The sequence below is a fragment of the Populus euphratica genome, unplaced genomic scaffold, assembly GCF_000495115.2.
Source record: "Populus euphratica unplaced genomic scaffold, PopEup_1.0 scaffold38.1, whole genome shotgun sequence".
NCBI classification, from domain to species: Eukaryota; Viridiplantae; Streptophyta; class Magnoliopsida; order Malpighiales; family Salicaceae; genus Populus; species Populus euphratica.
In genome coordinates, this window is record NW_011499911.1 from 169,785 (window position 1) to 182,377 (window position 12,593).

The 12,593-nt window shown below is 37.1% G+C and overlaps 1 protein-coding gene across 1 annotated transcript; it reads right to left on the reverse strand.

The window, feature by feature from the left end:
- Positions 1-6,373: 6,373 nt before the first annotated feature.
- Positions 6,374-9,233, reverse strand: LOC105133940 (10 kDa chaperonin-like). The gene is made up of 3 exons (XM_011038101.1): positions 8,865-9,233; positions 7,969-8,108; positions 6,374-6,620 (listed from the first exon to the last, which is right to left on the reverse strand). Exons 1-3 carry the CDS (start codon positions 8,967-8,969, stop codon positions 6,587-6,589), a joined length of 279 nt encoding a protein of 92 aa, XP_011036403.1. The 5' UTR covers positions 8,970-9,233; the 3' UTR covers positions 6,374-6,586.
- Positions 9,234-12,593: the final 3,360 nt, after the last annotated feature.

The window sequence follows — 12,593 nt, forward strand, 5'->3', positions numbered from 1 at the left end:
TTATTTTTAAAAACACATAAAATTATTATGAACTTTATCAAACAAACCTAATAATCTAACGTTTATTTATTTTTTTATCTAAGTTTTATTTTATGAAAAACAAAAATTCCTCTTTTTTTCAATATAGATAATTGTCATCATGGTATAATGTATTGCAGACCATATAAAAATCAATTTAAATTTCTAATTTTACTTTATAATTAAAGTTTAATTTATTATTGAGATTATATGATAATAAAAATATAAATAATTAATGATTATCAATTATGAATATGTAAGATTAATATGTTAGTGTCTTTTGGTATTATGTATAATATATTTCTATCAATTACTAGGTAGTGTATATAAATGATGTAAGTTAGTTATATAGTTATAGATGCATTCTTTTTCAAAGTATATATGATATAAGTCAATTAATAAATTATAAGCATATAATTCAAGATGATATAAACAATTCTAATTAAACATAAGAGATATCTTAAATAATTCATATTATTGATTATAAATGATTTAATTATTAATTAGTGCGGAGTAATGTTTAATGACATAATTTTATCTTTTAAAATCATGTGTATAAATGTTTTGTAATTAGAATACATACATACATACATACATACATATTGCGTATCAACCTTTTCCATACAAAAGGTAGTGGTTAAGAAACATAATTATGTGGAAGCCAGCTAGTCAAAGAAGAAGAAGAGGAACAGGAACAGGAAGAGGTCCCTGTCGTCCCGGCTGCCTAACCTTGATAACATGATAAGAAATCAAGAATGAGGTTGTAAATTAGGGCCATAAAAGTTAATTTTCCATTGATGATTACAGATATTCCCAGTAGTTGATGCAATAGCAAATTAAGCAAATCCCAGTCAGGGTAGTGCACTCGCTTTTCGCTTTATAAAATGGACGCATGTTGTCTGGCTACCGTATACATACCAAGGTATCATCTTGAGCTCTGCTCCCATGTCAGTCACTTTTACACAAAAAGATGTTCGAAAACATATTGCTCTAGAACTTGCTCACCTTTTCTTTTCTGTGTGGATATCATTTGGATCGGTTTTGCTTTGCTTGTCGAGAGTTGCATGGGCCAAGAAATAAGGCGCCTGGGGCTACAAGGTGTGAGAGTCTATGAAAGTAGTTGAGATCCCAATGATGGTAGAGCACCGTGACCTTGACCAGCAAGAAAAGTCACACAGAAAAGCAGACAAATAAAGAGAGTGACGACTCTCATTGATTGCCCACCAAGGCACCAACATATATTTCTCTGCCTCAATGATGCCTAGTATACTCATAGCCAGACTGTCTGATCGTGTAATTCTTTTCTGCTCTCAATTCAGTCAAAGCCATTTAGCACTCTCAGAGTGTTCGCTTTGCCCACAGCTTCAACTTCGGAGAGTGGTGGGCGCATGGCTTTTCCCTCAATATTCCCCAATATTAATGCCCAGCTAATCAGTCACAATGCATGCTAGCTAGCTTGCAAGGAGAGATGAAGGAGCCGAGGAGTTCAATCATGGATAGAATTCTGAATCTTTGATGGCCTGGTGTTCAAGCCAGAGAGGACATCCCTGTTCTTTTCCACCAAGTAGCTGCAGTTTACAGATCTGCATGGACATTAAAAGACTGCAAGGAACGTACCAATAGGCAGCAAGTTGTTTCCTTAATATATATATATATATATAACAGGTGATGCCCTCGTCATTACATATTAATAAACTATAAGATTAACAATTGCTTAAGCTAGAGTACCGTACGTGGATCTTGCATGATTAATTAGGCATTCATTAACTCATTGAATTGAGAAGATTAGCCAACGGGATTAATAAGTAGGCATTTGGTTGGAGAATTTTGCATCGTGGACTCACATGGAGTTCATAACCTTTTTGTAGTTAATCCTCTTGTATATTCTAGCGACGGGAAGGAAATACATAGACGAGAAAATACCAGTATTTATGAAATTTAAATTCGAAGCTCGTTAATGTAATTGAAATCCGGCATGCATGTACTCATTGGTATATATGTGTTTTTTTTTTCTTTTAAGGAATATCCACAGCAAGAATGTATTAATTAATTTAAAAACGAATATGGTTAATCAAGAATCTAAATTTGATAACTCAACCTTTCTATCCATCAAAAATGAAATAAGTAAATTAAAGAAATTAAGATGATTAATTAAGAATCTAAATCTGACTGCATTAGAATCTCGAGTGTCAATTATAATGTTCTTGACTAAACATCAATAATACATTCCGAACATTAGAAACCACTAATTAAACTTCTCTCTCATAGCAACAAACAGGACTCGATCGATCGGGATGTCACCTTCCCACTCGAATATTGTTATCCTAATGGAGTTTGGAGTAGCTAATTAGTCAAAAAAAGAGTCCCCGATTCATAATTATAATTGGACATTTGTAGAGACAAACACATGTAGATTGCAAATTTCAAAAGTCCTAATAAGTCTTTCGAACAATAATTTTCTACTTTTCTTAAGAATAAATGTGCTTTTGTACATGAAGAAAAATAAAATATAGCGTCCATTATTCCAGGATCTTGGAAGTATGCATAAGTCGACAAATCATGTCCAGATACAGGAGGGGGACGAAGTAATAAAAAAATGGATGATCAATCGGTGCTGTGTCTCCGATCTTTTGTTTTTTCTCGGCTACAAAAGACAAAATAGATTAAAACCAAGCATTAATTTTGCTTTTTAGTATTATAGCAGCGATTTTTTTAATTTTTTTAAATATTTTAAAGTAATATTTTAAAAAAATTATTTTTAACACTAACAATTTAAAAAAAAATGAAACTCTTTCGAGATTATTTTCCCACACAAAAACAAAAATTCTCTGCACGCACGACCTTCTATATTTTTGTCTTTTGTGGAGACCTGCCTGCCTTGTCCCCAAAACTCCACCCTCTAATTTTCGACGATAGATATATATCAGGCATATAATTAATGCCTTTAGAGTTCAAAGTTTGGAAAAGATGCTATTTACAAAATCCATGCCGTGCGTTAAAAAGCAATGGTGAAAGAAAGGAGGGTTAATTTCTTCACAGATTTTTTCAGTAATTTCGTTCTAATCAAGTTTTTTAGGTCACTAATTGGGCCCTCTTTGGCAGGTGCTAACATCAAGTATTCATGACTTTCATGTATATTAGCTTTACTTTGTGTGATTATGTAAAGTGAAGGAAGACAGCATCATTTTTTATAAGGAAAAAAGCCACTCCATGGATGCAACTCTCCCTCTACCTTCACGGCCCACTGGTCAGCTCCTACCAGTTTGACCATTTTTAATTGATTAAACTCGAGACCGAGAGAAAAGAAAAAAAAAATCTGAAGGGAGTGATCGAAGTCCATGTAGTGGAAGAGGTGGTGCATGGTCTGTGACTTCTCGTGTAATAATAATATATCAAAGAGTTTGTGATTCAATCGATATTATTTCTATCTTTTCAATGCTTGATGTTTTTTGCTAGTGTGACAAAGAAACAGATACATATATTCCAACAACATGCACAATGGATTGATCTTGCAAAAAACATATTTTTTGTTGAAGAAATGAATAGCACTCAACTCTCATGCATCTTCTTTCTTATGATAATTAAGGAGATCTCTTACAATAAAATAAGATCATTTGAAATGATGTATGGTATGAAAGCAACAACCCTCTTTTCAATTTTTTTGGATTTAGTTTTCCTGATGTTAACATGTGCTTCTCCACTGACCAGTCACTACACAAAAGGCCTACTACTGCTAGGAAACCTTGCCAGCACTTTTATCATGAGTACAAAGCAAAAGAAGCTAGCTTCTTGCAAAAGACACCCCCAGCCAAGTGAAAATAAATTTTGTATCAATAATCACCTGAGCCAGGAGTATTAATATAAATTGTTAGATTAACACCCATCTGATCCCCTCCCTCCCTCCCTCCCTCCCCTGTTGTAGGTTTATGCATCATAACAAAAATCTGCCAACGGAAACTGCAACTCTAGCTCTCTCTCTCTCTCTCTGGTCCATGTATGAAGGTTTCTTAACATGGGCTCTGAAGATCAGCATCCAGAAGCTCCCTGCACCATATTTATTGTTTCCTTACAGGCACCAAACCCTATGCATTCTGACTCTTACCTCTCATTGACTAGCCTCATTTTCAGAGGCTCAAACTTCTAAAAGTAACCCCGCGGAGACACACACTGGAAAAAAAAAAAACCGTACCCAAAAAGAGCCAAAACAAAGAAAGCAAAAACTCTTTAGTCTCCCGTTCCAAACTACAACCTTTCTTCTACTTTTGTTGAGCTTCCTTTTTAAGGGCCTTTTAAATCAGATCCAAGAAGGAAATTCCTCCCTCCTTTTCTGTTCCTTTTTGGAGGGTTTTGGGCCAAGAATTCTATGCATGGTCTGAGATACCTATAAGTATAGAAGGAGGCAGCTGATGGGTTTAAGAAAAGAGGTGGCTTGCCTAGCGCTATTGTTTCTGATACTTCTGCTGTTAGAAACTTCATCTGTTCCTGATAAGTCAGCCAGGCACGGAAGCTTCAAGACCACTGGGTCTACAGCTCAGTCAACGGGTCCTGTTAAATCTCATGGTGGTGGCCTAAGAGGAGACAGAGATGAAGAAGGTGACGCAACTTTGGGTGATGAGAAGAGGAAAGTCTATACGGGTCCCAATCCTTTACACAATAGGTAATACTTAGCTAGTGAAAGCTTGTTAATCTTCATTTATATATATATATATGAAGCCATGTGGTTTTCTAATTTTTGAAGCTTTTTTTGTTTGCTAAGTAATGATCATATCAATTAATGCTTGGCTTTTATGTTGTCCACGTATATATTGAGCTGTATCAAGCAGTGTTTAAATGCATATACAAGTTTTAGATTTCTGCAAAAATCCAATGCCTTTACAAATTGATTAATTTGGAATGTAATGAAAAGAATATATATATATATATATATATATATATATATTATATATATATATATATATATATATATATATATATATATGACTCCATGGAGTATTTACTTATAAATTGAAATAAAGTAACATGATACTGCCGCCATTAATGAAGTTGTTATAATGACAGTGTTAACACTTTCGGTTGTTTTGTGAATTAATCAACCAAAGCAATGATGTTGAAGCAGTCGTTTCAAAAAAAATTGAAGTCTAAAACCCTCATGTCTGGGTCGTATCTTAAAAACAACTACTTAGATAGATAAAACTGCACATATATATGCTGTATCTTCATTCATCGATGGCATCACGTTCCTCTACGCTCTGTATAATCGAGCTACACTGCATAAATCATGATGGTTTTCGACTGCAGACAGCATGAGATTAGATTGAATTCCTTTTCTTTAAAAGCATTTGCTTAGTTGTTCATCCGTAAGATAAAGCTGTTGTTTTCCTTTTCCTTTCAATTGATTCTGTGCCCGTCAAAGAGAGCAAGCGTTTTATTTGGTATGATCCATCGCAAAAGGCATTATTTTATCCAAAGAGATGGTCGATCTCTTCAATTTTCTTGATCCCATGGTCTTGGAGGCTCATCCCATGAAACTTCGTGAAGCTTTCTGTCCAGCTACTGGGCTGTGAGTTGTTGCATTTACGATGCATAAAACATAATGAATGGAACAAAGCAGCTCATACATGTGGGCCAACAGCCCATGAACAACTTAAATCCAGCATTTTGGATCACGTCCTCTTGAAAGTTGAAAGTGCACAGTAGCATAAAAACATTTGAGAAAACTGCAGTACTGAGTTGCCGAACCTTTTTATATGATTACGAAGCTTCCTCGTACACATCACATTGGTGACCACGAAGTTCCGAAAGAGAAGGCAGCGTACCTTCACAACTGACCATCTCACCTGCAGTTTTGTTTTAGTTTCCTAACCCTTTTAAACATTACACAATTAGCGGCGAAAGTAATGTTTAGTTCTAATCCAAACGCCCGTTAATGGCATGACAGCGTCAACTGCGAAGCAAGGACCAAGGGAAACTTGTCCGTGGTGGCTCCAAACTTTTGTTCTCGCCTTGCCATTTTCTGCAATGTCAAATGTCAAGAACGCTTGATCCTTGTTATGCTTGCCTTCAAAGGGATGTTTCTAGCGTTGTAAGATTCATTCTGAGATGCTTGAACTCAAAAATCAAAATATAGTTTCAAGGGTCTGTCGGGAGCGATCTTTCCAATTCTTCCTGGGTCCTCATCTTTCTCACCAAGCAAAGGAAATAGCCAATCCTTCACTTCTCATCCCTCCCCGCGTCCATCCTTCCCTCACAAACATACCCTAAATATCCTCTAGTCCTCCCAATACAACTGGCTGTGAAACGCAAGCAAAGCACAGCTCACAGTGATAAGTGATGAAGATGCCTTAAATGGGAAGTCACAAAAGTTTGCCCTTTCCATTCCGGGCAGCACACTTATTTCCAACCTGAGTTCCCTCAGGGATAAACAAGACATTCATGTTTGATACAAGCTTGGCTAAAATGATAGGAACCAACAATAACCAAAATCTAAACAATACAGAGTACAGGCAGTAACTCGATTAGCTTTCAAGTCTTTAATGTGATGGAGCATTTTGAGTTAGTCATGAAGAGTTCACATGATATCTTCATCTCGATATAGAAAATACCTAAAACAGTGCATAAAGCCACAACGAAACATCATCAAAAACTGTGTACTTGTATTGAACAATCGTCTAATGAGAGGAAAATAAATGCATTTGTGTAACAAGCTGTTTTAGCAGAAAGAAAAGCAGTTGTCGTTCTGAGTTGTTGCTGTCAAACTTGTTTAATTTTTCCTGCCAATGAAAAGATTTTTTTATTTTATTAGCACCAGGTATCCAGGCCAAGGCCCGACTAATCCCAAGGATGCACATGCCCTCGGCAAGGAGTTTCCTGTGAGTGCACCATGGTTAATTCATGGGTTTTGCCCAAGTCTAATAGCCCCTGGGATCCTGGACAAGAGCACACTATCAAGTCCCAACTCTTCTCCATTAGGCCAACCCAATGGGGTTGCCAATGAAAAGATGATAGAAAAGAAGTTAGTGTTTAGGCATGCATTTAACCTGAAGTCCCAATTATCCAACAAGTGTTCCCTATTGTACCTTCTTACCATATGCACATCCCGTTTGGGTAGCAAAACCAGCCAAGATTAACCAAAAAGTCAATACAAGAAAGCACCAGGCTATCAGAAAAATCACAAAATCTACATTTATGCAGCAATGACCTTTTCAAGGACGGCATAATGGGTCAAATCTTTCATGATTTCAGTAAGGATCTTATTTCTGCAGGATAAAATTTCTTCTAAGTCAAGATTGATCTAATGATTGTAATATGTAAGGGAATGCATGCAAGCCAAAAGAAGAACAGATAACCAAGCTCCCTAGAATACCCATCCTGATCTCATTCACATCACAATGCCATTTCAAGGCATTTGCAAAAAACCAATTTCCATATATCAACTCACTATAGTCAAATACACTGCAGACGTTATTAACAACAATGCCCAATACAGAAAAGCAAACGGTACTGAAAATTAACTGGTTCATTTCAAAAACTGTATCAAGCCAAATCATCCTCCATTATAGGTATTCCTTTAAACATATAAACATGCATTCTATGTCATTAGAAATTCTAAAGTCAGCAAAACAAATTTAAATCATATAGGATGAGGTATCATGCATTATTAAATCTACATGGATCTATGAGTCAGGCGTATGCCTTCTAGAAGCTACATGGTTCAATTGAGCATTTAGGTGCCAACTCAAACTGCCTATAATTTGATCTGTCCACATTTTAGTGTCAAGTAATAAGGGCCATGGAATAGCTGAGATAAGACCACGATATTTTTTATACTACCATGTAGACAAAATAAATAAGCTAACACACAAATGCCAACTCTAGTAAACAATTTGCACAACATCCACCAGAAACTCGAACCCAAAGAAGGAACAAAATTTGAAAAGGCAGTAAAAACTCTCTTTTTCACCGAGTTTCACTTCAGTGCCTCCATATTCAGGCAGAAGAACAGTATCTCCTTCCTTCAGAGTAACAGGAATCAACTTGCAGTCTTTATCACGAGCTCCGGGACCCACCACAACAACTTTTCCAGAATTCAGCTAGAATTATGAAGCATTAAAAGAAATCATGAGGTCAAAAAACAATCAGTAATCACCTCATGTATCCAGCAATCAAACAAATGAATAAACTTAGATTTACATCATAGCATAACAGAATAAGAATTAGCCTTCGATTTTCTTGTAAGGCATAAACTTATGAAACTGGCAAGAAACAAATACACATAAGTTGAGCATGCTGCACTATCAAGGTGAGCCAATTACCATGGAATAAAAAATAACAGCAGTCGTGAGAACTTGAATGTTAGTAATTTATTTCCAATGAAGCGTATATTAAAACTAAGAACCTCCCAATCCCAACAAAACCATTTAAAATTGAGCTAAAGCACTTAACCGTCACTGTTAGCAATTAAACTGAAGCTGAAGTTTCAGATTCGTGCATGAACCAATTCAGATTTTAGTACTCAGAATACAGTTATTTTACAAGCCAAACGTTGCTTATGTTCAATACTTCAATTGGAGGATTTGTGGGGGGTGACATAAAGAACCCAGATTCTAATATGTGGTTGCCTTAGGTTTTGAGACTCAAAATGTAATGCAATACAACTATTTGCAACAAAAATAAATCTTAGACATAAGTTTAGTTTAGCTATGATTAACCACGTACTAATGCCTCTTGGAGTTGAGAGAATCCCTCCCTAATAAAAGAGTTCATTACACTTCATATCACGCACAGTAGTAAAGCAGTTTCAATGCCGCATGCATCAAACGGGATGAAAGTAAAGAGAAAGGGATGACCTTGGGGGTTTTCTCAGGAAGAAGAATACCGGTGTTGGTCTTGGAAGGAGGGATTATTTTCTCCACCAGTATGCGATTAAATGTCGGGATCAAACGCTTTGCCATCTTCACTCCTCTTCAGCCTTCGCACGCACTGACTGAGTCTAGAAAGAGAAAGAGTGATAGCAGAACAGTGAGTACTTGAAACCTCTTCTGGGCTACTTTAAATGGGTTTGTTGAGTTGGAGATCCAATACAAGCGAGATGATGCCGGGAGGGTTTAACGAGGAGTTTAATGTTTTGTTTGTCAAATTCCACAACTGCGCATCTTGCCCATGCCCTTTTCCCTCGCTCCCTTTTTTTTTTTTAACCAAAAGCCATACAAACAAATAAATTGTCCGAACCCAAAGGGTTCTACCCAACTCGCCTTGGTAGTTACCACTTACTGGTACCTTGTGATATGCCTAGATGAGCTGTTGCCAATAAGTTGCATGGCACCAAACAATCTTACACTGCCTAGCTAAACACATTTTTTCTTTGAAACAACTTATAGACTTCATATATTTAATATAAAGGGAAAAGTCCAACCTTTGGACGCCCTGGACAAAGCAGTGGCTTGAGCTCTGAGAAAGACGGGTCAAAAACTTCACATTTGCCTGCTAAATGATGGCTTTACTAGCACACAAATTTGTAAAGTCATATAATTAGGTGGCATAATTAATGGGATTTGAGTGGGAGATGAGTTGTAATTGGTGGAGGATGAGTGGAGGATGAGTGGAGGATGAGTTGGTATAATTAATGGAGTATGAGTGAAGGATGGGTCGTTAGGCATATATTCCTCCTAAATTTATGACCATTATACCCTCACTCTTGCCTATAAATAGGCAATGCATTCAAGCCTATATGCACACCAAAAATAGAGAGAAGAAGAAGAGAGTGAAGAGAGAGTAATCCCACAATTGTGAGGTATTTGTGATAGAGTAAGTGAAGTGTTTTCTCCTAATAATAGAGAGATTCTTAGTTGTTCTCCTATTATTCGAGAGAGGTTGTATTTCCCACATTACTTAGTGAAATCCTTCTATACTTGTCTGTGGACGTAGCCTAATTGGATGAACCACGTAAATTCTTGTGTGTTCCATTTCTTATTTTATCTTGTCTCTTATCTTTTATCTTGTCGGGTTTGCATGCCAGCATCCTAACAGTGGTATCAGAGCTTTTTGGTTGGTGTTGTTAATACACAAAGTTATTCGTGCTTACGAGTACTATTCACCTATACGGCTCTATTCATCTATACGGTATTGTTCACGAAGGTTATTGTTGGCGTATATAGAAAGTCAGTGCGGTGATTAAATACAGTCTAGAAAATTCTGTCTAAGGAGATTGGGTTTTAAGCGGGACCGTTTGTGACCCCTCCAATCTTTCCTGGGAACTTACTTAGTGAAGTATTATTCACACGATACTATTTCTATATACGTTACAGATCTGTGAAACGGTGATAGCTGAATAGATCTTGGTGAATACAATGGCAGCAAAGTACGAGATTGAGAGGTTTAATGGGAGCAATTTCTCATTATGAAAAATGAGAATCAAGACAATCTTAAGAAAAGACAATTGTTTAGCAGCAATTGGGGATCGGCCCGCGGAGATCACTGATAATACAAAATGGAATGAGATGGATGGCAATGTTATTGCTAACATACATTTAGCATTAGCCGATGAAGTGTTATCAAGTGTGGCGGAAAAGAAAACAACTAAGGAGATATGGGAGACTCTAACAAAGCTATACGAGTCCAAGTCTTTGCACAATAAGATTTTCTTAAAGCGGAGACTTTATACCCTTCGAATGGCAGAAACCACGTCGGTGACTGACCACATCAACACAATAAGAACTCTATTTTCACAACTCACTACATTGGGCTAGCAAATAGAGGAAAATAAACGTGCAGAGCTTCTACTTCAAAGTCTTCCTGATTCGTATGATCAGCTCATTATCAACTTGACAAATAATATCCTCTCAGATTATGTAGTCTTCGATGATGTTGCAGCCGCTATCTTGGAAGAAGAAAATAGGCGCAAAAACAAAGGAGACAGAAACAGTTCAAACCAAGCAGAGGCATTGTTGGTGTCAAGAGGAAGATCAACGGAGCGTGGCTCTAGTGGGAGTCAAAGGCAGGGGAGGTCCAAATCAAGAAGTAAGAAGGCTGTGAAATGCTACAACTGTGGCAAAAAGGGGCACTTCAAAAAGGATTGTTGGTTTAAAAAGGGTATAGAGAATTCTGCAGAGTCATCAAAATCTCAAGGGTGTGTTGCGAGCACCTCAGAAGATGGAGATGTTTTATATAGTGAAGCAGTGACAATCTCTACAGATACAGAAGAGCTCACTGAGGTCTGGCTAATGGATTCAGGAGCAACATGACATATGACTCCTAATCGAGATTGGTTCCATACATATAAACCTATCTCTGGAGGCAAAGTGTTCATGGGTGATAATCATGCTTTAGAGATTGTTGGCATTGGTACCATCAAATTGAAGATGTATGATGGTTTGATTCGTACTATTTCAGAAGTGCGACATGTGAAAGACTTAAAGAAGAATCTTTTGTCTATAGGACAATTTGATAGTCTTGGCTGTAAGATCCGAACAGACAATGGAATTATGAAAATCATCAAAGGAGTGCTGGTGGTTTTAAAGGCAAGAAAGACAGTTGCAAATGTATTTGCATTAATGGGAGAAACACATCATGAGGCAGAAGCATCAATCACATTAGCCAGTCCTGCAGAAGAGAAGACGATGATGTGGCATCAAAAACTAGGTCACATGTCAGAAAAAGGTTTAAAGGTTCTCTCTGATCAGAAGTTACTCCCTAGGCTTACAAAGGTTACTTTACCTTTTTGTGAGCATTGTGTTACAAGTAAACAACACAGGTTGAAGTTTGGCACATCTACAACTAAGAGCAAATGCATCTTAGACCTGATTCACTCTGATGTTTGGCAAGCACCGGTTGTATCTTTGGAAGGAGCAAGATACTTTGTATCATTCATAGATGACTTCTCCAAGAGATGTTGGGTGTATCCAATTAGAAGGAAGGCAGATATGCTTACAGTCTTTAAAACTTTCAAAGCGCGGGTGGAACTTGAATCTGAAAAGAAGATCAAGTGTTTGAGGACTGACAATGGAGGAGAATATACCAGTGATGAATTTGATAACTTCTGTCAATATGAAGGTATCAAAAGGCAGTTCACAACGGCATACACTCCACAACAAAATGGAATGGCAGAGCGGATGAACAGAACTCTATTAGAAAGAACAAGAGCAATGTTGAAGGCTGCAGGTCTACGAAAGTCATTCTGGGCAGAAGCAGTCAATACCGTCTGTTATGTGATAAATCGATCTCCATCAACCGCAATTGAGCTAAAGACACCGATGGAGATGTGGACTGGAAAACCAGCTGATTATTCTCGATTGCATATATTTGAAAGTCCTGTGTACGTGATGTACAATACACAAGAAGTTAGCAAGCTGGATTCAAAATCCAGAAAATGTATATTCTTGGGATATGCTGATGGAGTGAAGGGGTATCGCTTGTGGGATCCCACTGCCCACAAGGTAGTGATCAGCAGAGATGTCATATTTGCAGAAGGTAAAATGCAAATAGAAGAACATAATAGCATTCTAAAGGAGACTACAGCAGTCCATGTGGAAAATACTCAGAATCATGCTTCTTTTGAAGCTGTACTAGAGCACGAAGAG

Excerpts from the sequence above, each read along its gene's own strand:
- LOC105133940 (XM_011038101.1), bottom strand. The coding sequence starts at position 8,969 with ATGGCAAAGCGTTTGATCCCGACATTTAATCGCATACTGGTGGAGAAA. Across the intron at positions 8,109-8,864 it reads TTCCTGAGAAAACCCCCAAG|CTGAATTCTGGAAAAGTTGT; the intron begins GTCATCCCTTTC and ends TCATAATTCTAG. Across the intron at positions 6,621-7,968 it reads GTGAAACTCGGTGAAAAAGA|GTATTTTCTATATCGAGATG; the intron begins GAGTTTTTACTG and ends GCACTGTTTTAG.